Source organism: Pelobates fuscus, chromosome 4 (assembly GCF_036172605.1).
Source record: "Pelobates fuscus isolate aPelFus1 chromosome 4, aPelFus1.pri, whole genome shotgun sequence".
NCBI lineage: Eukaryota > Metazoa > Chordata > Amphibia > Anura > Pelobatidae > Pelobates > Pelobates fuscus.
The window spans coordinates 232,667,618-232,694,628 of record NC_086320.1 but is presented as its reverse complement, the minus strand read 5'-3'; the positions used below and the strand labels follow the sequence as shown (position 1 = coordinate 232,694,628).

Here is a 27,011-nt window from a genome sequence, read left to right as displayed (position 1 = left end):
TGTAAAACAACTGTTCATTCACAGTTTTTTTTTTAATATACATATATATATATATAGGGGCACTTAAAGAGAACCTTAAATTACAATGGAACAAACAGTCATAACGTCTAGGTTTTGTTCTGATTCATAACAATTGCCTTAATCCTTATGGGGTTAAAACACAAGTCCACCAAATATTAAGCCCCAGATATTGTCCTTTCATCAAAATGTCATATTAAGTACCCTAAACTGCACCACTTTACTTTACTTGTGACAGTAAATATAGTTAGAGTATTTAATACAATTCTATATAAAGATCAGCTAAATATTACCTACACTACCAAAATGTATTTTTCTTTTTAATGATAGACAGTAAAGGAAGAACAGATTTTTAGTGGGCGGTCTCTATGTTGAGTTAAAAATCTGAAATCTAAAGTAGACATTAATTGGCAAACGAAGGAGTAATTGTGGGCATTAACCATATGGTTAACCATGACGTGTCACAATCTACATATCTTCCATATGCAGCTAAATGATAAGTGTCCTGTGAAGGTAAAGTCTATGAGCACACAAAACAAATTCAAAATGTGAGTTCTGAGAATCAAAAAATATTTTAGGTTTTGTTTGTTTTCTGTTTTTCCATGATCACACTATTTGTTTGCTCCATCTTTAACAAATTACAAAGAATATACAGAGATGTGAAAGCACTTGACACAAACAAATGATAACAAAAGGTGAAAAACAGGTGAATCCCCTAATCAAAGTATAAAAGAAAAAAAAAAGAAAAAACACCCTAAGTGAAGTACACACAAAGTATACTTATATGTTCTGTATAGGCTCTATATAAGAATCTCCAGGGTGCCTATATAGGCTATGCTGGAAAAGTTTCAAGTAGGAACTGAAAGTGAAGGCTCCATCTAAAAAAACAATGCCTTATTATGATAAATAAACATAGGAACAAAAAGCAGTGTGAAAAAATTATATCAACACCGCACAACAACAGTAATAATAACAGAAATAAGTCCCACAAAGGAAAAAAAAAAGGCATAAGCTTACGCTTTTCAACTCCTCCTGGAATCTTCTTCAGGGCTGATAGGAACCTTCATAACCTCCGAATAAATACCCCTTCTAATCAGTCAGATGGAACGCATCTGCGGCTGGGAGTTGACACACATATGTTTTTGCCTTTTTTTTTATCTGTGTGGGACTTATTTCTGTTACTATTACTGTTGTTGTGCGGTGTTGATATCACTTTTTCACACTGCTTTTTTACCCTATTTTTATTTATCATAATGAAGCATTTGGTATTTACCTTGGGGCCTTCACTAACAGTTGCTACTTTAAGCAATTACCCTTGCTCTCTCAATCCCCTATTGCACTCATGGCCAGCGCTACCAAAAGGCAGCATCAGCTGCCACCTTTTTTAGGTGGAAGGGGGCTAGCTAGGGAACACCGATCTATATCAGCATTTCCTGTATAGCTCCCTTGTGAGTCCTGTAAAGGTCCTGGGAGCCGGCATTTTATATTACTCAGGCAAGGCACCATTGCAGGGCATGCGAGGGATCTGAACTATCTCAGAGGAGCACAGCAACAGCCCACTGGACCCCAGGCTGTAGATCTACTCCAGTTCTCCTGAAGTTTGGAAGACTGGGTGGATCTAAAAAAATACAATCTTTTTTCAGTGTGCGTTTGTGTGATAATGTCTGTGAATGTGTGAGATTGTGGCAAAGCTCCTATCCCCCACAAGACTGCCCCTAACCCCCACAATACTGCACCTGTCCCCACATTAATGCTCTAATCCTCAACAATAATGCCCCACTCCCCCACAATATTGCCCCTATCCCCGACAATACTGCGCTTATCCACCCATATTACTGGTCTTACCCCCCACAAACACCTGACCCTACTCCCCACAATACTTCCCCTACTCCCTACCCTCACAATACTGCTTCTATGCGCCACAATACTTCCCCACCCCACCTCCCCCACACACTAAAGAATCATTCACCACAATACACCCTGTTCCAATCAAACTTATAGCAACATTTTAACAGGTCACATTACATTTTAACATAGGACCCCTTATTTGATAGCAGCTTCACAAGTCTTGCATCCATTGAACTTGTGAGTTTTTGGACAGTTTCTGCTTGAATCTGTTTGCAAGATGTCAGAATAGCCTCCCAGAGCTGCTGTTTGGATGTAAACTGCCTCTTTTGCTTGAGGATGCTCCAAAGGTTCTCAATAGGATTGAGGTTAGGGGAGGATGGAGGCCACACCATGACTTTCTCTTCTTTTATCCCCATTGCAGCCATTGATGCAGAGGTATTCTTTGCAGCATGAGATGGTGCATTGTCATGCATGAAGATGATTTTATTACTGAAAGCATAGTTTTTCCTTCTGTACCAGGGAAGAAAGTGGTCAGTCAGAAACTCAACATACTTTGCAGTTTTCATCTTTACACCTTCGGGGACCCTAAAGCAGCCGACCAGCTCTCTTCCCATGATTCCGGCCCAAAACATGACTCCACCACTGCCTTGCTGATGTCGCAGCCTTGTTGGAACAGGGTGGCCGTCCACCAACCATCCACTACTCTATCCATCTGCACCATCCAGGGTTGCACGGCACTCATCAGTGAACAGGACTGTTTGAAAATTAGTCTTCATGTATTTTTCTGCCCAATGCAGCAGTTTCTGCTTGTAAGCATTGGTTAGTGGTGGCCGAATAAAAGGTTTATGCACAGTTGCAAGACTCTGGAGGACCTTGATCCGTGGGACTCCAGAGGCACCAGCAGCTTCAAATATCTGTTTGCAGCTATGTAATGGTATTTTAGCAGCTGCTCTCTTCATCCGATGCATGGATCTAGCAGAAATCTTCCTCAATGTGCCTTTATCTGCACGAACCCGTCTGTGCTCTGAATCAGCCACAAATCTCTTAATAGTGCGTTGATCACGCTCAAGTTTTCGTGAAATATCTAATGTTTTCATACCTCGTCCAAGGAATTTAACTATTTCACTCTTTTCAGCAGCAGAGAGATCCTTTTTCTTCCCCATATTGCATGAAAATGGTGCTCTGCTTAATAATGTGGAACACCCTCCTTTAGTAGTTTTTCCTTAAATTGGGCTCACCTGGCAATCTAATTATCACACGTGTCCGAGATTGTTTTCAGTGATCAAAAGAGCCCTGAGATACAATGCCATCCATGAGTTAAACAGAAAAACAAAATATTTAATCTTTTTGACACTTAAATAGAATTTGCATAATACTTTGGAACAGGGTGTATAGTGCTATAGAGTTTGTTGGCGCTTTATTTATAATAATAATAATAATAATAATAATAATATAATAATAATAACATTGTTATACCACACAATTTTAGAGGGGTTATGGAACACTAAAGAGGGTAAGAAATTCAAAACAGGGGTTACAATACACACAGGTGAAGATTCACTTTTTATTTAGGTGGGGCGGCAAAATGCATCTCTGTGTCATTTTACACAGCATGGGAAAATTCCAAAGAACTTTCCCACGCTGTGTAAAATGACACAGAGCACTCTGATTGGTGGATTTCAAGCCAACCAATCAGAGTGCTATGACAGGTAAATGTAGAGACTTACTTGTAGCTTAAACCCACCAATCAGAGTGCTCTGAGCCTAATTGCAGGGCAAGGCAAGGCTTTAGAAGCCTTCCCCCGCCCTGCAGAGCTCAGTCTGCACGGAGCCCTTCATGGGTAAAGAAGTCTTTTTTTTTTTTTAAAGTGCGTCGGTTAGTCTGGACTTAGTCTGGTTTGGGGACCCCTAGTCATCTGGGGGAGGGGATTTCTATTTATGTCCGCCACCCACCGCTCAGGGGTGGGAGCCTGGGGGGGAGGACATTAGGTCCCCCCTTATTGTTATTTAGGGCCCCCACCCGCCGTGTAGGGGTGGGGTCAGGGGGGAGGACATTAGGTCCCCACCCTTATTGTTATTTAGGATCCCCACCTGCCGCGCAGGGGTGGGGGCCGGGGGGAGGGCATTAGGTCCCCGCAATTTTCATTTATGGCCCCCACCCACTGCTCAGGAGTGGGGGCCAGGGGGGAGGACATTAGGTCCCCCCTTATTGTTATTTAGGGCCTCCACCCGCTGCGCAGGGGTGGGGGCCAGGGGGGAGGACAGTAGGTCCCCCCTTATTGTAATTTAGGGCCCCCACCCGCCGCACAGTGGTGGGGGCCAGGGGGAGGACAGTAGGTCCCCGCTTATTGTTATTTAGGGCCCCCACCCGCCGCACAGTGGTGGGAGCCGGGGGGAGGACAGTAGGTCCCCCCTTATTGTTATTTAGGGCCCCCACCCACCGCTCAGGGTTGGGGGCCAGGGAGGGGCAATAGGCCCCCCCTTTAGTTTAAAAGCCCCCACTTGCGCGGGGCTCAGGAAGGGGGAATGTTTCTGCTCACTGTTCAATAGACACTCCCCCTACTCTCTGTATAGCGAGTTGGGGCATAATTTACTAATACTAAGTGACCAGCTTCTTTCGAGGCTGGGTCACTTGCTGTACTGGCCAATCACAGCCATGCCATTAATAGGCATGGCTGTGATGGCTTCTAAGGGCACACGAGTCAAAACGCGTCATTACATCGCTGAACTACAACCCGAACATACAGTGATATGTCCGTGTTCGGGTCCGAGGTCCAAACAACTTACAGTTCGGGTTTGCTCAACTCTAGTAGAGATAGCACTCCAAGGACTTCATATAAGTGGTAAAAAATAACTTAACCTTTATTCAGCAGGATCCTGACGAAAGTTCTGTTGTAGAACTGAAACGTTGTTCACCTGTGGCAGTTGCTGAATAAAAGTTAAGTTATTTATTACCACTTATATGAAGTCCTTGCAGTGCTTCCCTAAGTACTCTATTCTATACATATATATATATATATATATATATATATATATATAATTTTTTTTTTTCAACAGTGAGACAGACGGAAGTGGTAAACATTTTAAAACATTATTGAATCACCATGATGACTGTGATGAACCTGTTCATGCACTTAACATTATTGATGACTTCAGTCATTGGTAAACCTTTAAAAATAATTGGCTTTGTTTGTTGTAACCCAATATAGCTCTATAATTTATTTTGCAATAAAACCAACAAAGCCATAGAAATTATACGTCTATTTACTTGATAATTCATCTATTTAATTTTCAGTATGCTTAAAGGGACACCATAGGTACCCAGACCACTTCCGCTCACTGAATTTTTCTTGTAGCAGCACTAAGACAGTCTCTACTGGCTGTCTACCAGACAGCCACTAGAGGCACTTCCTTAATGTTACCCGACTTTTGGTCCAGGAACTGACACTGGACGTGCTGGACATCTGGTGTCAGCTATTTCCCCATAAGAAAGCATTGATATATTGCTTCACTATGGGGATGACCTAATGCGCACATTAGCATTAGCGCCTTCTCTTCAAGTGACATCGGAGGAGGCAGAGCCGCAACCTAGTGCCAAGGTACATTGATGCTGAGATCAGGTAAGTAAAAAAAAAAGGTCTTTAACTCTTTATTCAGCAACAAGGGTTGAGGAGAGCGCAAAGGAGGGGGAGGCAGAGGATACTATAGTATCCCTTTAATGGCAATACTTATTTATTTGTTCTAATAGCAGTTCATGTGCTCAAGTAGTGTTAATATGTATTCAATATATATGCCAAATGTATCTATTGAAAGTATGTGCTATAGGAAATTAAATAATATAGTATTTTGAAAAGATTATGGATTGTATGGGGCCCAATCAGGGATAACAGAGTTAAAACAAAATTTTTGTTTTTTCCTAAATTTTTTAGAGGAAAGTAAATTTACCGACAATGCATAAAAAATATGGTTGTTTTTAAATTTTACTTTTAAATCACGTAAAAGCAAATCCAAAGTTATTTTATTAATATTTAAATCATAGGCAATTTCAAAATGTGTATACATATGTGTTTCCCTAACATCCACACATAAATATATTTGTGTATGTATCTTTTATGTGCTTCATGCAGCATTACACTGAACAGCTAGTTATTAAAAACATTTCATCACCTCGTCCAAAAAGCATGAAATGATGAAACGATAAAATGCCATTAGAGTGTATCCTGCAGCTTTTCAAAAGTGGCATTTTCTAAAAAAAAAAAAAAAGAGAAAGAAAAATCTCATGAAATATCAGAATATAGAAAATGTGTAGCAATAGATTAATGTTATAAGAAACTTAGCATCAAGAGGTCTATACACTAAATAGTGAGTCAAACAATTTTCAAATTTTCACTCTAAATGGCTAGTTAAAATAAATAATCTTTCCATGTTATATTTGCAGAGAATTTTTTGTTCCCAGCCCGGCTAATTTAGCTTTAATATAACAAGTTATTTGTTAGCAAAACAGAAAAAGACAATTGAATTGATATAGAAGTATGACAAAAAGGTCATCCACAAACAGGGCCGGTGCAAAGATTTTTGGCTACACAGATGCATTTTGCCGCCCCCTCAAAAAGGCATCTTCACCTATGTGTCTCTTAACCCCCCTTTTGTGTTTCTTATCCTCTCTTTTAAATGTTGTACCCCCTTTAGTGTATCTTATCCCCTATTTTTCCCCATTTTGTATCCTGCACATCCCTTGTGTATCTCTTACAACCCCCCTTGTGTGTCTCTTATCCCCCTCCCTATATGTCTCTTACATCCTCCCAACCACTTTGTGTGTCTTACTCCAGCCCCTTTGTGTGTCTTCTTCTCTCCCAACCTCTTCATGTCTTTTACTCTTTCCAGCTCCTTTGTGTGTGTCTCTTTAACCCCCAACCTATCTGTGTGTCTCCCTCCCCCAGCCCATCTGTGTGTCTCCCTCCCCCTCCCTGTCCCTTAGTGGTCTCCTTTCCCCTCCCCTGTCTCTTAGTTGTCTCCTTTCCCCTCTCCTGTCCCTAAGTGGTTCCTCTACTTCCTGATCCTTGGTGGTCACCTCTCACCTACTCCCTGTCCCTAAGTGCTCACCGCCCCCATTCTGTCTTTTAGCGGTCTCCTCTTCCCTCCCTGCCCCTTAGTGGTCTCCCCTCCCGTCCTTTTCTTAGTGGTCACCTCTCACTCCCCCTGTTCCTTAGTGGTGTCCTCTCTCCTTCCTGTCCCTTAGTGGTCTTCACTCCCGTCCTATCCCTTATTGGTCACCTCTAACCCTCCCACCCCCTTCCTCGCTTTGCATTTCCCTACTTCCGATCACTTAAATATTGCGCCCCTCTTATGCCGCCTTATGGACGCGCCGGCCCTGACCACAAAGCACTGATTTCAAGTTGACAATTCAGCCCAGCTACATCTGACTTAAGGAAAATTCCTAAAAAATAGTCACTTGTATGGCCTGGCCCCATTACACCCAACTTTAATTTAAAAAAATCTGGAAAGATGAAGGGTGCATCTAGATACCAGCGACAGCCTGTTTAGTTATTTTAGCATGTCACAATGGTGGATCATGTACTTACATTGTAGCACAAAGCGGCAGAATGAGTAATACAATGTATTACGTTTATTAAGGTGGGTTTGCGGTACAGGTGCATATACTACACTCTCCAATGATTGGCATCAGCATTTTCTGTGCAATTTTTTCCTTTACTGTAGGACTTAGGTAGGATTTGTTCCTGTACAGGGCACCTAATTTAGATGCAAGTTTTTCTATGTGGAGGCCAAAAGATAGATTGTGGTCTAACAACATACCCAAGTATTTGAAAGAGTGAACTGCGGTCAGTGTGCTATTTGATTTTGTTTTGAGATAGATGGGAATTTTGCAATTTGTGTAATTTAGATACTGTTCCAAAGATCATTGTGACAGTTTTTTCTGTGTTTAGTTTGTTTTTTGTTATCCACTTTTCTACCTCTGTGAACTGGTCTTGGAGCACAGCCTCAAGCTGCAGTAGATCGGATTTGCTTGCATAGATTACTGTGTCGTCTGCGTACATGTGTACATTTGAGTATTTGCAGACATTAGGCAGATCACTTATAAGAAGTGTGAATAGTAGGGGGCCAAGAATGGAACCTTGGGGAACACCACACGTGACTGGAAGAGGGAGGGAGTCGCTGTCAGAAATGGGCACATATTGTGATCGATCCGATACATATGATCGAAACCAGGTTAGTGGACGATCACAAATACCTGAGGTTTTTAGTTAGTGCAGTAGAATGTCATGGTCTATGGTGTCAAAGGCCTTTGCAAAATCAAGGAAAATAGCTCCAATTAGATCTCCTTGTTCCATGCCAGTTTGGATGTCATTGCAAACTTTTAAGAGGGCAGTTATAGTGGAGTGATTCGGGCGAAAACCTGATTGATCAGGGGTCAGATACTTAGATTGTAGGTAATACTCACATAGTTGCATATGGACACATTTTTCTAAGATTTTTTACAATACTGGGAGCAATGATATTGGGCGATAGTTAGAAATCAAAGTAGTGTCACCACTTTTATGGATATGCACTACTCTCGCAGTCTTCCAAAGTTTGGGTATGTATGCAGACACCAAGGATTCGTTAATTAGGGTTGTGACATGTTTAGCAATTGCCGGTGCACTGAGCTTCAACAGCATTGCTAGGATTTGATCAGGTCCAGATCGGTTTTTCATGTTAAGATTTTTAAGGTATTTCTTAATGACACTAATAGGTACAGGTCTAAAATTGAACTTCTCTATACTGGGCCTTTGCAAATTTAGTGATCCACATTTGTAGTTTCAGGATGTGTGTCATTTATGAGCTTGGCAATCAGGGTGGTGGAGCATCCGACAAAATAATTGTTAAAGGGATTTGCTACATCTAAGGGAAGTTGCACGGTTGTTGTTCACTTTGACACTGGAGGGTTGGGAGTGGACTGGGGCAGTTTGTAAGTTATTTATGACTCTCCAAAATTTTCTAGGGTTTGATATGTTATTGTTCAGATTTTCACATAAATATTGCGCCTTGGCCAATTTTGTTTGTTTTGTGCATATATTTCACCATTGTCTGTATGCACAGTGATCGTTCATAGAGCCAGTTCGTTTGAACTTTAACCACAATGAATCCCGAAACTGGTACATGTGGATGAGGTCAGCTGTGATCCAGTTCATATGTGCTCCTTTTACTCTCACCTTACGCAGCGGGACATGCAAATTAAAAACTTGTAGGAGTTCAGACTGAAATAATTCAACTGCACAGTCTAGATCTGGGGTAAGGTTTAATCTGTGCCATGGGAGGTTCTTGATGTAATTTTACTGCTGTTCTGTATCCAAATTTGTTATGCAAACACTGTTTACATAGGCTATTGTGCCACTTGGAACAACTGTTTTTGACTTTATATAACCTTGTATTCTTTTTCAATTTTTGTCTTTCATGCGTTACAAATATGTTACAAACGTTTTATATGTAACATATATCTTATTTCTAAAATAAAGATTGTCCAAAAAAAGCACTGGTAACAAATATTTTAAACATAAAATAACATTTAAAAACCTGAGTAGTTATCACCAGGACACTTGGCAAACATAGAAATTGGCTATCCCATGGCTTTCCCACATCATGCATGGAGAGCTGAAGACCATATAGTGTGCACCCTGAAATTAATAACACTTCCCAAACAGAGTCTCTAAGTCGGGATGGTTGCATGCCTCATTTGCTTTGAGCTATAGTTCAGAGCTGAAGTAAGTGCTAGGACCTGCAGCACTGGAATTATGGGTTTTAAACATTTCAATGCCAAAATGGGGAAGAGAGAATCCTTCTGAGACAAAAGTAACAACTCTCTGTATAGTACTAGAAGGATGCCTAATTTCTACCAACTGCCAACTTTCCTGATTAATAGTTTATCAGAAGAGGCCTACTTCCACTAGGTACTGTCACCTGAGAAAAATAAAGTATCTAACTTCAAATCATGTCTCTGAATAAATGTGGGTCTACACCTTTAGTAAAAAGTACATCATACTTTAGAATTTCCACTCCCCTACCATCATAAGCCATGAAGTTATTACATTTGTTTTATGAAAAAAGCACATTTAGCTATCTAAGTGCACGTAGCTGTCAAACTAATTTTCTAAGCAACCTGGATTTTATTTAATGGAAGGAAATTATATCTTATAGAACATGATGAGACACATGGAAGAAAAATGAAAACAAATGATTATATAAAAAGTTAAATGTTTAAAGTAATGTGAAGACATATCCTTTTTTAAACAGTAAGTTGTGCTAAGCTGAAGTTTAATTCTATTTCACAATGACAAAAATGTTAGTTTGTTGTCAGATTTCCCACTAGACAAATATTTAACCCCTTAAGGACCTAGCCAAATGTACACGTTGTAATCAAAACAAAACGTAAACAAAACCTGGAATTTTACTATATGTCTGTTCAACCGTAATTCACCTCTTTCATATTAAGTGCACGCACACTTATTATATATCATTTTATTCAGGCGAAACCGAGTTTTCATTTAACATCAAATATTTAGGTATGAAACATAATTTAATATGAATAAAATATTTTAAAAAATGGGTGAAAATAAGAAATATTGTCATTTTACTGTTTGCTTTTACTCATAATACTGTTTGCTTTTACTGCAATAAAATACACATATTTGTATTTAGCGATGTTTCACGTGTAAAACAGTACCCCCTACATACAGGTTTTGTGGTGTTTTAGGAAGTTACAGGGTCAAATATAGCATGTTGCATTTTTCAGTTTTTATACATTGAAATTCGCCAGATTGGTTACGTTGCATTTGAGACCGTATGGTAGCCCAGGAATGAGAATTATCCCCATGATGGCATACCATTTGCAATAGTAGACAACCCAAAGTATTGCAAATGGGGTATGTCCAGTCTTTTTGAGTAACCACTTGGTCACAAACACTAGCCAAAGTTAACGTTAATATTTGTTTGTGTGTAAAAAATGCATAAAAATAATTTGAACGCCAATTTTGGGCAGTGTTTGTGACTAAGTGGCTTCTAAAAAAGACTGGACATACCCCATGTGCAATACCTTGGGTTGTCTACTATTGCAAATGGTATGCCATCATGGGGGTAAGTTTCATTCCTGGGCTACCATACGGTCTCAATGGCAACGTAACCAATCTGGCGAATTTCAATGTGAAAAAAATGAAATGCAAGCCTTATGTTTGACTCTGTAACTTTTGAAAACACCATAAAACCTGTACATGTGGTGTACTGTTATACTCCGGAGATTTTTCTGAATACAAATATTAGTGTTTCAAAACAGTAAAACATATCACAACAAATATATCGTCAGTGTAAGAGCCAATTGTGTATAAAAAAGGCAAAACAAATCACTTTCACTAATGAAATCATAGTTGTGATGCATTTTACTGTTTTGAAACACTAATATTTGTGCTCAGTGAAGTCTTCCGAGTAAAACAGTACCCCCATGTACAGGTTTTAGGGTGTCTTGGAAAATTACATGGTTAAATATAGTGCTAGCAAATTAAATTCCCTGGACTTTCGGCCTGGTTGTCAGGCAGGTCCCGCAAATTGTAATGAATAAAATGACCTAATTATGTAAAAATATGACATAGATATATAAGTAGAATTAATATATATATATATATATATTTTTTTTTATTATTATTTTTATTTATATACAGTGCCTTGCAAAAGTATTCACCCCCTTGACTTTTTACCTCTTTTGTTACATTACAACCTTATGCTCAATGTTTTATTAATCTAAATTGTATGTGATGGATCAGAACACAATAGTCTAAGTTGGTGAAGTGAAATGAGAAAAATATATACATAAAACTATTTTTTAGAAACAGGAAATTGGCATGTGCGTATGTATTCACCCCCGTTGTTATGAAGCCCATAAAAAGCTCTGGTGCAACCACTTACCTTCAGAAGTCACATAATTAGTGAAATGATATCCACCTGTGTGCTATCTAAGTGTCACATGATATGTCAGTACATATACACACCTTTTTTGAAAGGCCCCAGAGTCTGCAACAGCTAAGCAAGAGGCACCACTAACCAAACACTGCCATGAAGACCAACAAACTCTCCAAACAAGTAAAGGACAATGTTGTTGAGAAGTACAAGTCAGGGTTAGGTTATAAAAAAATATCCAAATCTTTGATGATCCCCAGGAGCTCCATCAAATCTATCATAACCAAAGGAAAGAACATGGCACAACAGCAAACCTGCCAAGAGACTGCCACCCACCAAAACTCACGGACCATGCAAGGAGGGCATTAATCAGAAAGGCAGCACAGAGACTTAAAGTAACCCTGGAGGAGCTGCAGAGACTGGAGTATTTGTACATACAAAAAGCCGTGCGCTCCATAGAGTTGGGCTTTATGGCAGAGTGGCCAGAAGAAATCTATTACTTTCAGCATAAAACAAAATAGCACGTTTTGAGTTTGCGAAAAGGCATGTGGGAGACTCCCAAAATGTATGGAGGAAGGTGCTCTGGTCTGATGAGACTAAAATTTAACTTTTTCGGACATCAAAGAAAACGCTATGTCTGGGGCAAATCCTACACATCACATCACCCAAACAACACCATCCCCACACTGAAACATGGTGGTGGCAGCATCATGCTGTGGGGATGTTTTTCAGCAGCCGGGACTGTTCTGTAAATTAAATGATGCAAATCCTCAAACAATCCATGTTAATTCCAGGTTGTGAGGCAACAAAACACGAAAAATGCCAAGGGGGTGAATACTTTTGCAAGGCACTGTATAGGTATATATATAGTGATATATACGTATATACTTATGTATACAGATATATATATATTATTTTGTTCTACATGTATTTTGATATCAATATATATATAAATATTAATATCAAAATACAGTTAGAATGAATTTACACATTTAAATATATATTTTTTAATTATTTATTTTTTATTATTTTTTTATTTTCATTTTTTGACATATTTACATATTTATTTATTTTATATTATATATAAATATATATATATATAATTGTATATATATATATATTTAATCAATATCATTCTACGTGTAATTTGATATTTATATATATATATATATATATATATATTATATATATATATATATTTATATATTAATATTAAAATACACTCAGTGTATGTGTATGTATGTATATATATATATATATATATATATATATATATATATATATATAAATTCAAAGTATTCCTGCACTCACGCTTGATCATATATATATATATATATATTTTTTTTTTTATTTATATATATGAATAGCGAGGGCTTGCACTCCTAGTGTAATCCTGTGGTGCCCGGTGATGGTCTGGCAAGGATAATGTAGACATAGCAGAAATGACCGCACTCCAAGGACTTTATAGAGATTTTCAAATAAAATATAACTTTTATTCAATCCATTAAAAGTCAATGTTTCAGTTCCCACATGGAGCTTTCATCAGGACAAAACATGTTTTGTCCTGATAAAAGCTCCATGTGGGAGCTGAAATGTTGACTTTTTATAAATTCCTTGGAGTGCGGTCATTTCTGCTATGTCTATATTTACATATATATATATACATACATACATATATATATATGTGTGTATATATATATATATATATGTGTGTGTGATCTAAGTATATATTATTGAATTAAAAACTGTTTTAAAACTTTATTTTACTTTTTACTGGCAGCAGGGGGACTACCTGTCATTCCAGGCAATCCCCCTACTGGCAATGCTGTGGATGGCAATTTCGTCCATGTGATCGTGAGGTCCTCTCAAGGATGGCCTGGGATCGCCAGTGAGCGGGTAAGTACATAGGAGGGCATGGACGTGCTATGATGCCCGCCAGTGTTTAGAGCCGGGTCCCCCACCCACTGTCCTTAAGGAGTTAAAAGAATCAATAAAGTCCTTTTGTTAGGCTATGGTAAGGAAATTCCCCTGGAACTAAATTGTTATTAGTAAGTCACCTACAATTTCTTAGAACTGCTCCACCCTCACTCACACCCCTAAAATTAAAGTGTCCTTCTTTGTCCATTTAAAATGTTGGAAAGCATGTATTTTGATATCACAACTACTAGAAGTTATCCGCAAATATGGGGAAATTACATAAAGCTCATAAGAAAAGATTTGATCTTTCGGCAGACCAAGAGGCCCTCTGATGGCATCAACAATTGCCATGTGAAAAATTAATGTGTTTTATTTGCTACGGCCTCCAAGACCAAGATAACTCAACCCTCCTCCAAAGACGACATTAATACCATCTTTAAGAAGGTCTCACAGATGTTTAACTTCTCATGAACATAATCCAGAGGACGTTCTCCAAGCTCCACCAGGGATTTTGTAATTTGGCGACACCATTTTCAGATGTAGCAGGCATTCGAGTGCCAAAACCAGAATTCTTTTCAGAAATACATAAAGTTTTGCTTTTTTATTTTTGCATTCTCTCTTCATCTACCCTGCAGATGACAAAGGAAAGCCCCATTTCACATATTGCATTAGAGGCGGCAGAACTACTGTGGTCGCAGGGATCGCGGCTGCGACCGGGTCCAACACTCCAGGGGGCCCAGCCACCCTGTGGACCCCTGCGACTCTGGGTCCCACCAGCTAAGTAACACGTCCCTGGCCCACGCAGTGTAACCACCGGGGCCACGTGTTCAGGGGCCCATTGGGTGTCCCATGCTGTTAGGGCCAACCGATGCTATGTATTTCCAGGGGGCCTGGTCAGCGCATTTACAGCGCGACTGGGCTCCCTTTAAAGATGTCAGATGCTGGGAGGAAGTGACTGCCCTGGTCACTGCCTCTCAGCAACCACTGGGAGCTGGGCAGGAGGAAGGAGAGGAGGGAGTCAGAGTGGGAACTCTGACTCCCGTCAGGCTAAGCCACTGGACGCCAGTCCCTTTCTCACCCCTTTCTCCTTACCCATGATTTTATTTTCCAAAGCTTTGGGTTATGCGTTATGGGTTGTTTGGAATCTTTCTTTGCCCCTCCTTTTAAACTAGATTAGATAATAATGGGATACCCAGATGCTCAGGATGGTAATACTTTAATAGCTATGTTCTCAACTGATATTGATGCTTAGCAGCTGGGGTTAGCTTGTTTATCCATATAGAAGGGTTTTGTGTTTTGCCTCTATTGTAAGTTTGATTATTTTTTTTGTTTTGCTAACAGTTCTGCTCTTACAGGATTTACATTTTTGAAAATTGTAAGTTTTATTGGCTAACTTGCTGGTCCTAATCCTCTTTGGATCTCTTTAAGATACTGGATTATTGTTTTATATTTAATATTTCATCTACTGGCTGTATAAAATGTAGACAATTTTAAAGGATGCTTCTATTTTCTTATGTATGTCATTTACTGTATTCTAAAACTGATATCCTCTGATGCATTGCTCTTTATTGAATTACCATAAGCAATTGTGTGAGTGCTCATTGCTTCTTATGACACCTCTCAACAATGATTAGGTCATATATTAGGTCACATTTCCACTTAGGGGTGTACTCACTTTTGTTGCCAACAGTTTATGTATTAATGACTGTGTGTTGTTTTGAGGGGACAGCAAATTTGCACTGTTATACAGGCTGTACACTTACTACTTTACATTGTAGCAGAGTGTTATTTCTTCAGTGTCGTCACATGAAAAGATATAATAAAATATTTACAAAAATGTGAGGGGTGTACTATATATATATATTAATATTAAAATACAGTTAGAATGAAATTACACATTTAAATAGATATTTTTTAATTATTTATTTTTCATTATTTTTGGAGAGGACTGAAACATTGATTCTGATTTAAAAATGTTATAATAAAAGTTAATTTTTACTTGGAAGACCGTGAGTGCAGCCATCTACTTTCTGCTATCTATTTTGGAGCCCTGGTAGTGCACCCGGCTAAGAATATTTTTTGCAGCTTGAGTGCAAGGTATTGTAGCCTTTATATATATATATATAATATTTTCAGATTCTGCTGGGTGATGTAAAGCACTGTGCATCATAGCACATAATGTTTGGGCTGCTCATTAAAAGGACACATATATCCTGCCTATGATGAAAGGTGCCTGATAGGTGCCTATGTCTGAGCAAGAGCTGATTTTTGCACGCCAGCATTAATTCATGTATCTATCTATCTATCTATCTATCTTTCTATCTTTCTATCTTTCTATATCTATCTAAATAGATGTGATACACACATTTTACTAAATGGAAAAACAAGCATATCTGTAAAAATGAGCTATGATCAGAAGTCAGTAAAAAGGACTATGGCTTTTTTTTACCACAGCTCATGAGCTGACATGTGAGTATAACTCAGCCAAGTTAGCAGCTTATAGACTTTCTTTGAATAAGTTCAGTTTGCATAAGTTCAGATGTGTAAAAGGCAGGCTTTAATTCTACCAGCACTATAAAAACATATACGTCTGGGTCAGTGGGATGTGTATTATTTAATTATGTAATTAGTCACCGGGAAGATGTTTTTTTTTGCTTTGCCAGTTTTCTTTCCTATGTCCTCAGGGCTATAGTATGCATGCAGACTTTCTTTGAAGTATAGCCATAAGGCCTGGTATACACCTTTCTTCTGTCCTCATGACAGTAGTATATTTGCAAAATAATAGGGGTCCAGGCACTCCTTGGTTCAAGACAGGCACTTTATTGAGAACCACAACAGCAAAGTTTCTACCCCAAAAGGTCTTTGCCTGTCTTGAACCAAGGAGTGACTGGACCAATATTATTTTACTAATGTTTGGAAATCTGGTGTTTGATTCTGGCTCAGCAAGCACCCTGGCTCAGATTTGTGGGAGTGAGTGCAGTTCCACATATACTATTCAAAGTAGTATATTTGCAGACATCCACAAAGTACAGCTATTAGCGAGACACTTTTTTCCGAGCTAAAGTTCAAATATGAATCTAAATATTTACCTACATGCTCTACAATAGCTTCATGAATATGATCCATTTGTTATAAGGACATCCAAATAAGCAGTAAGTGAAAACAAGGGCCCCAATATTTATACTGCTCAACTATGTTAACAACAGAGGCACTTACCTGAGAGAGCAACAAACAAACTTGAGGTCTAGAGTTTGTTGAGGTAAATATATAACTGGATCTATGTTCCACTGGCAAATTAATATTTAGCAACCTGGCACCCTAAACTACTTAACCTAGAGGTGTCCTCATGCATTCCATGTACCATTGTCATCTATTGAGGGAGATAGAATTTCGATGTCTGGTCATTAAATAGAGGTACACCTTGCCATATGTGTTGAAGCATGACTAGAACCATGAAAACAGAAGTATGATAAACATACAATTAAACATTGGCCAGCTAAAGCATGCTCCTTTCTAACTGCTGTGGAAGACAGGAAAAAAAAACATGACAAGGAAGTCTACTTATAAAATGTCAAACACTATCCTGCCTTATCTGCTGTGAGATGGTGCATCTAATTGTAAATGCTATCATGATTAGTCAGGAATATGTAGCCAAAGGTTCTGCAGGGACTAAGCTGAGAAAAAAAAAAGCCAAACAATATTGTATTTTGTTATTTGCCATTGCAATTAAATTGATGAAAATAACTTCTAATACAGCATCTAGAGCATTAAATATAATGACTAGGCTTTTGACACTTTCCCATATTATAGTGAAATAAGTATAACTAATTTTATTAAATATTGCAATTAGAACTAGAACTCGAACTCAAATTGCTTCTGGTTTCATTTGGTATTCTCAACTGTATTCACTTTGACTATCCTTGCCTTAGAAGCATATTGAATTTCTATATATATCAAGGAACAGATTGCTTTTAGTATAGCTCTTTTACACAATACTCATCAGCAATCAGATATGTTGATTTGGTAGCTGGAGGCTATTTTTCCCCCAAAAGCTGGTTGTATGTGCATGTATGTTTAACATTCCTTGGGTGCAACTATTGTAATTACCTTAAATCAGTATGTATTTTTCTTGTTTATTTCTAAAGGAGCTATGCCTGTTCCAGACCAACCGTCATGTTCAGAAAAGACTAGTTCCATTAGCCCAGTGATGAATACATCTAACGGGGATGGCTCGGAAACAGAAACAACTTCAGCTATCCTGGCTTCTGTCAAAGAGCAGGTAGGAAAACATATATAATTAGTTTTCTTTAATATGGAAAATATCTCTCATTGCTAGATGCACAGTTTAATGTGACAGCTGTAAAACATGTTATATGTAACATATATGACATTATGTTGTGAGAAATTAGCAACAATTAACTTCAATTTATTAAAACAAAATGAATACACACATATATATATATATATATATATATATATATATATATAGTGTGTGTGAATCTATCTATCTATCTATCTATCTATTATTTATCTATCTTTCTATCTTTCCATCTATGTTGTAATTTCTCGACTATTATGATTTGTTCACATAGTTGTCTTAAATATTGTAATTAATGTGCTTGCAATTATAAAAAAAAATAATGTGATTAAATGAAAATAGCTCCTGCAAAATGGATATAAAATATTAGAGACATAGACCTGTATAAAGATTAAAATAAATGTATTTAGGCAAAAAAAATTCACTGTTTATTAATCTCAAACTGTAACATATTATTATCAGGACTCAACTCCAAAACCCTCTATCCTGTTTTTCCTGGTATCTTTACTTGTTTTTGAAGTGTTTGTACTGTGCTGATTTCTTTATGAAAATGTCAGCTTAATGTCATCTGTGCTTCTCCTTCTATTTCATTACACGACCAAACTGAACATGACTGTAAAAGGCTTGCGGTTATTTTTTTGTTTTACTAAGGGAAACCCAGAAAAAGCTAGAATATAGGTTAATTGATGTCTGTTAAATATGAATCTTCCAATTTTGTCAGTTATTGTGATATCCAGGGGGATAGGAAAAAAACATGTGATCTATATAGTCTTATATGTCTAGATATAACTTACTTTTGTTCAGCATTTAATATTTATTTATGTGATGGGGCTATTTTAAAGATTACAGTAACAGAAATCACACTGTTTTGGGGGAGACTGTCGGGTTCACAGTTTAGTGGACGGAGCCCAAGATGCAGATGGGTGCCGAAGGTAATGGACCAAGTTCAGTACAAAAGGATCAGACGAAGAGAGTAGTCATGGAAACGAAAGGTCAGGACAGGCGGCAGGGGTTCAGAAGCAATGATACAGGCAAGGGTCAAAATCAGGATACAACTTGATAGTCTCTTAAGGTCTTTACACAATCAGGAGCACAGTACAACTGAACAAAGAATGAAGGGTGTGTTCGGCTTAAATAGGGAAAGTGGGTTGTCTTGTCTATTGAGGTTCCTCACTGGTCTTCACCTCCTGTACCTTTAAAAGTCTCTGTGTCAGCACGCACACACCTTTTGATTCTCCTGAAGCTCTACCACATGTGTGTTTGCACGTGTAAGCAACGTTCTCACAAACAGAGTCCTTTCTTGCTGTGTTCGGTTATTGGCGTCCGTATGAACAGAGTTCTGTCCTCTGTATTGCTGTGTCCAGTAAGTGGTGTTCTCATGGACAGACTTCTGTTCTTGCTGTGTTCGGGAAGTGGTGTTCTCACAAAAGGACTTCTGTTCTTTCTGTGTTCGGGTGAGCCGGGGTCCGTACGAATGTAGTTCTGCCTTCAGTATTGGTGAGTTGCGTTCGCACAAATAGAGGTGGCGTTCGTATGAACGTGAGTGTTCAGCGTGGGTGGTTGAGCCGACTGAGCTGCCTGGGGGTGTCGCGTTTTGACACGGTGTCCTCGTGGGGTGCGAGAGAGACGTGGCATGGGAGCATGAGGTAGGTGAGTGTGGGAGCGAGGTCCTGATAGTGACTCAATTATGTATACACCTTCATAACAGATTACATTCCTACCTCCTCATATCACATCACAAAATAATAATTTAGGTAAAAGTTTAAGAATATTAGCCTTTTAAAATTATAATTACAAGTACAATCTTGACATTGTATTAAATGCTGCTCATATTGTAGCTATAAAACTTAATTTTATAGCGCATAAAAAGTGCTGTAAAGAAAGTGCTTTAGAACAGCATACAAATTTAGCATACAAATTGATGTGTTATTATTATTATTATATATTTTTTTTTTAACTATCACTCTTCTGAAAAACATTTGACAATTAATGCTGTCCATCACCTCTTGGATGTCAAAAAATGTTCTTGACATATGTGTCATTATGAGACTCAGGTGTTAAAGACCTGTTATTTTTTATTTTGAGCTTCCTGTGACCTTCTGAAAATAAAAAAGGACATTTGATAATGGTTCTTGTCTCAACCAACCTTTCTAGAATATAAAACTGTGTCACTCTGAGGAACAAATGTATTTGTGCAGAAAACAAGAAAGAAACTAAAAATGTAAATAGTTCAGGTGGCATAAATCAAACCTGTCTAGAAAAGGATATTTCATAATTGGCATGCATTATATAGAAGACATTTTGAGAAAGTGGGATAAAACATTTAATACTGCTGTGAAACAAACAAACAAACAAAAAAGTTAATTAAAATAGTATTTACTAGAAATATAGGATTCAAATCCTTCTCTGTCTATTTGTCTATCTTATAATGTTATTGTACTCATAAAATACTTGAATAATATAATATAGACCAATCATGTCCTAAATAAAGTTGCAAATATTGAAACTAGACATTGGCACATTCCAAAATACATTTATGCAACGTTGTCATCAAATTGTAAAGAATAATTGTTCAGATCAAATAAATAATTTTTTGAGTCTCTTAAGATAATTATGAAAGTGCAATCCAACAAATACAAAGAATATTGTTATTCACCAGATGTGTATCCATTGCTCAACACATTGGCTCTCTTGTGGTGCGTCAAAGAAGGGCACTCATTTGCCTTTTGAGCCCATGTCAAAAATAAATACATGTACCCTCTAAATACTTAAATATAAGCTTTATTGTTAAAATAAAAGATAATATAGATAGGCTTACGTATACATACATATTAGATATATGAGACCTACAGTTATGAATCATAACTGTGTTGCACATAAAATAGGTACGAAAAGCATAAGCACAAACAATCATGGAAAATGTCACATTAGAAATAATCATATTAAAATATTAGAAATAGAAACATCCAATAAGTATAATGACTTCTCATCAAGTATGATCAAGTATGATTCACAAGAGTAGTATAGAACCCAGCATTTCACCTTCAAAGCATTTTTCCAAGGTTTCATGTCATATTTGTCTGCTGACTGCACTAACATTAGGCAAATAGTTAAAGAAAAAATAAGTCTAAAGGTGTAAATATGACTCCTATATTACTATAAGAGGTTTAAAGCCTCCGAGTGTAGTTCTTCCCTGCTCGGTTGCTAGAAAGGTCCCATCCCACACCTATGTGCATTGGGTAGGTGGCTTGCATTTAAATAATAAATGTTGGATGCATGGATCCAGCCCCACTGCATTAAAACTTGAATGCATTTAATAATGTATTTCTGAGCGGAGCTGATAGGGTAGTGGGTGCAGTGTTCCCTTCTGCTTACACCTGTGGTAAGATGGTGGGGGATACTAATTAAAATAAATGGGGGACCTAGTTTCCCCGCAGCTTCCACCCATGATCAGCAGGTGGGGACCATAAATGTTTTAACCAAGAGGGGAGAGAAGCAAAGATGGTGGAAGCTAATAATTGTATTATATCCCTCCATCTCTACACATGGGTAGCTGGTGGAGTCTAATACTTGTATTATAACTTGAGGTGACTTAATGGCCCCCCTGCCCACCCACGTGGGTGCTAATAATAAAATATACAAGAGGGTTTGGACATACCATTGTCAACCTCCCAAAAAATGTATTACAATAATTTCCAAGTGGCTAGGGGTCCCTAAGCTCCACTACCCTATCTACTCACCTCATACATACATTATTAAATGCATTAATGTTTTAATTGGGTGCATCTCTATTAAACTGTGATTTATATGTATTTATTATTGCTTTGGGTGTCCCTTTAGCTATAAAAAAATATATATTTAGATACTAGACACATGAAGCATTGAATAATAAGTACTGGTACCTGAATCTATTTTGAGTTATCTTTTTTTAGTTGCAGGTGATTTGTAAAAAGTATTTTAAGAAAATATTTTTTTGTCTCCAATTTGTTTACGTCATTTATAGGTTATATTGTGTTTAAAAGCAATATATAATATGTATGTGTGCACTTAAATTACAGTGGATCAAACAAACAGCACACATTCTATATTTTGTTTTGGGTCAGAACTTGGACAAGATAGCCCTACTAGGAGCCAAAGAAGCCTTAGTAGAAGCCAAAACAGTCCTGCTTTTCTGGATTGAATCTTGGTTTCAAATGTGATATCGAAATTGCACAGATAGTATTTTTTTTTGTTCTGTATTATTGCTATAACTGCTCTTTAAACTGCAGATAACAGCAAGTCAGTAAGGAATCAGCACTTTTGATTATTTACCAGCTACAATAAAAAGTGTGAAATATTTAGTCCATGTAGTTAGTCTTTGTAAGTGTCAAAAGACCTTCACTGTTTTTTGGAAAAATTGATAACTGCTTGCTTATGTATCAGAACAAAATATCCTTATATGATAGTGTGATAAAAATCATCATAATGATTTAGGTCAATAATTAGACTATTAGAGGTACACCTTAAATTTAATTTGCCATTTCACAAAATTGTCTTATCAAGTGTGTGAGTATATATGATCTGTTGGCATTCCATGTAATCACTGGACTTATTTCAGTCACTTGCAGTGTCACAAAGGATTTACACACGTGATAAGTTTGATTCATTGCAGCACACTACAAGTGATAGGACCATTGTTTAGGTGCTTTTAGGTGGGAGAGGCAGAGGTAACTCATCTGTATAAATCCCAAGCCATAGATATGTGTGCAAGTCTCGCATAATGTATGTGGGTAGGGGCACGTGGGTGGTTTTTATGCTGATTGTGATTGAAAAGACATCTGTTTTTTATGAATAATGTAAGTATTAATTTGATCAATCCTGGATTTCTTCACTGGTGGTAGTAAAGGTACAAAGATTTCATTGTGACCGCACAGCGGAAGTCTTCTTTAGTTTTCTTTATATTTCATGGTTTCATCTATGCTCCCACTGCAATATTTTTTAATAACATTTGCAAATCATTTGGATTACCAGAAATCCAACTTTATGGAAAAAAAAGAAAAACACAATACACACACAAGAACACTTCAGTTAAAATAAACACAATGTCAGAACATTAATCTTTGGGACTGTTGCACACTAAATGAGAGAAAATCCAGAAATTACATATCTAATATATAGTAGGATATTTTTATAACACTATTGTGTTAGATAATGTAGAAATAATGTAGATCAGAAGCACTACCTCATTATTTCTTGAAACAGTTCAATTAACTCTATTTTCTCTTTCTTAGGAATGCCACTTAGATGTCCCACTGTTTTATTCACTTCATTGTCTATTTAGGACATCATTTATTTCTCTTTTATGGTTTGTTTGTTTGTTTTTCCGGTTTTTGGCATCCCTGACATTTTAGATGTTAAAAAAAGACTAGGCTTTGTTTCTTTTCAAAATCTTATGAAGCACTTATCATAATGTCATCCTGGAATGTATACAATACAGTTGTTACCTGAATTAAATTGTAAATTACAATGTATTTAATGTGTAACCATTTTTATATAGAAAAATGCTTCATGATATATTTAAATATAAAACAAGTATATATAGCTACATTTCATTAAATTCATTAAATGTCTCAATTTATAATGCAAACAATGATTTGTTCTTCGTACCTCTATCTCATACACATACACATGTAAGTTTCCATTCCACATTCAACATATAAAAACATATTTGCAGTACATTTGTCATAAACCAAGGTTGTCCTTTATTACTGAAAAAAATAGTCCATCACAATGTTAAAGATCTAGTATGTGTAAATATTACATAATACTATGTCTACAGAATGTCTTTATTTTATATATCTACCAGATGAAGAATAAGGTCCAGGCTCTCCAATACTTTCTAGACATATTTATTGGAAACAAGGAAATACTGCAACATGTTGACAAAGACTCTCTAGGGCGTTGAAACGTTGCAGTGTTTCCTTGGTTCCAATAAATGTGCCTCTAAAGCATTGGAGTACCTGGACCTTATTCTTCAACTCGTATGTGGATTGAGTGCAGTTCCTATTTGCTCTGTGTTTTACTTTATATATTGTGATATCCTAGTGTATCACAACCTATTAAATTACATCTACTCACAGAAACATATATGCTGATCAGCCACAACATTAAATCCACTGACACGTGAAGTGAAATTATTGATTATATCATTACTATGGCACCTGTCAATATGTGGGATATATTAGGCATCAAGTTAGCAGTTAGCTCTTGAAGTTCATGTGTTGGAAGTAATCAAGCAAAAGATCTGAGTGACTTTGACAAGGACCAAATAGAGTTGTCAACATGATTGGTCAAAACAGCTCCAATATGGCAAGTCTTGTGGGGTGTTCCCGGTATGAAGTGGTAATTACCAACCAAAAGTGATGCAAGGATAGACAACCATGCCTGATCTGATGAATTACGTTTTCATTTAGATCAGATGGATGGCCGTGTGTGTGTTTATCCTGGTTAAGAGATAATAACAGGATACACAAGGGGAAGGACTTTTATGCTTTGGGCAATGTTCTGCTGGGAACCTTGGTTCATGGCATGCACGTGGATGCTACTTTGACACTTACCACCTACCTAGAGCTTGCTGTAGACCACATACACCATTTAATTGCAATGATGGCTGTCCTCAACAGGATAATGCACCTTGCCACACTGCAAAAATTGTTCAGAAATAGTTGAAGGAATATGACAAAGTTCAAGCTGATAAAAATAGAAAATGAATCCAGGCACTCCAAATGAATTCCAAGAGAAAGGCAATTTATTGGAACCAGCAGCTACAAAGCGACGTTTCAACCCCTAAGGGTCTTTATCAAGCTTGATAAAGACTATTGGGGTTGAAACGTCGCTTTGTAGCTGCTGGTTCCAATAAATTGCATTTCTCTTGGAATTCATTTGGAGTGCCTGGATTCATTTTCTATTTTTACTATTATATTTGGTCCATTTGGGTACTGGGACATATCCAGTTTAGCACCCTGAAATCCTTGGCAAGGGGTTGAGTGCACTTCCATCAATTTTCTACATTTATCAAAGTTCAAGCTGATGTCATGGCCTCCAAATCACCAAGATCTCAATCCAATTGAGCATTTGTGGGATGTGCTGGAACATCAAATCTGATCAATGGAAGATCCACCTAATAAATTGCAGGAGCAAAATGATCTGCTGCTTATGTGTTGGTACCAGATACCACAGGACAAGTTGAGATGACTTGTGAAGTCGATGCCTTGATGCATCAGAGCTGCTTTGGCAGCACGAGGGGGAATTACACAATATTAGGCAGGTGGTTGTGGTTCACCAGTGTATTGGGCAAATATTAGACATGTGCAATTTGTTTCGGTCCGAATTAAAATTCGGACGAATTTCGGGTAAATAGCTGAATTGCCGAAGTGCCGAATTGCCGAAGTCCCGAAGTGCCGAAATTACCGAATTTCCGAAGTGTAGTAGTGCTGAAGTGCCGAATGGCCGAATTGCTGAAGTGCCGAAGTTCCGAAGTAGCCGAAGTTGCGAGGTGTCAAAGCTCCGAAGTTCCGAAGCACAGTATTGCCTTGGTACTAATATACTTACCCAGTGAAAGAAGAAGAAATGTTACATTGTATACAATTTCAAATAAATGGTATACAAACATAGCCAGGATTCAGCTGTAAGCATTTGCAACACTTACAACAATCAAGTAACATTCATATAACAGTCATATAAAATGTAAGTTACTTGGCCAGTCAATGTAATGACAGGCATGAATAAGTAGATAACCCTAATGCCCACGATATTAGGGAGTTATCTACTAAAAGGCTGAAAGACCTGAATTGGTCTTTCAGCCAAATTTACTAATACTAAGTAAAGATTACTTAGTATTAGTAAATTATGCCCCTACTTGCTATACCGCGAGTAGGGGCATGTCTATTAAACAGTGAGCAGCCTGTGGCCACCCCCAATTTGTATTTAGGGCCCCCACCCACCTCTCAGGGGTTGTGTTTAGGGTCCCCACCCGCCACTCAGGGGTGGGGGCCAAGGGGGAGGACAATAGGTCCCCTACCTTATTCTTGTTTAGGGTCCCCACCCACCGCTCAGTTGTGGGGGCCAGGGGGGAGGACAATAGGTGTCCCCCCCAATTTGTATTTAGGGCCCCGACCCGCTGCTCAGGGGTGGGGGCCAGGGGGGGAGGACATTAGGCCTCCCCATTTTTATTTAGGGCCCCCACCCGCCGCTCAGGGAGGGGGGACCCTTTTTTTTTTTAAAGTGAGCAGCCACAGGCTGCTCACTGTTTACTAGACATGCCCCTACTCACGGTATAGCGAGTAGGGGCAAAATTTACTAATACTAAGTAATGTTTACTTAGTATTAGTAAATTTGTCTGAAAGACCAATTTAGGTCTTTTAGCCTTTTGGTAGATAACTCCTAATACCGTGCGAATTAGGGAGTTATCTACCAAGTGGCTGCAGGAAAAGTCCCGAAATGCCGAAGTTCCGAAGTGCCGAAGTTGCTGAAGTTCCGAAGTGTCGAATTGCCGAATTGATGAAGTCCCGAATTGACAAAGTCCCGAATTTCGGAATGCGGAACCGAGCTGAATATTTTCCCCATGCACATGCCTAGCAAATATATATATATGTATATATATATTGAGAGAGAGAGCAAGAGAGAGATTGGAGCCTTATTTGATTCAACAATGCACATGATGTCAAGTGACCCGGCCACATATAATATGAACAAGGTACCATATGTTGCCCTAAATAATAAGAATATTCTTATTGCTTTTGCCTTGAATTCACTGCATAGTTTTCATTTTACAAAAAAAAAATCCAAACGATTAAACATACCATCATGTCTAGGCCTTTAAATAACTGGTTATGGAAATAAAATAATGTGCTTCATAAAAGTGTTTCAAGACAGGCCATTTTCTAGACTGTATAGGGTAAATCATGTTGCTGCTTCAGAGATGTCAAATA

At 37.9% G+C, this 27,011-nt stretch overlaps 1 protein-coding gene across 8 annotated transcripts in view; it reads left to right on the top strand.

Annotated features, from left to right (window-relative positions):
* The window catches only part of CTNND2 (catenin delta 2), a 1,082,982-nt gene that overhangs the window by 215,094 nt on the left and 840,877 nt on the right, over positions 1-27,011 (top strand). For all 8 annotated transcript variants that reach the window (XM_063451948.1, XM_063451945.1, XM_063451947.1 and 5 more), the window contains exon 2: positions 17,870-18,003. In XM_063451948.1, the coding sequence (XP_063308018.1) occupies positions 17,870-18,003 (134 nt within the window). The remainder of the gene's footprint in view (positions 1-17,869; positions 18,004-27,011) is intronic.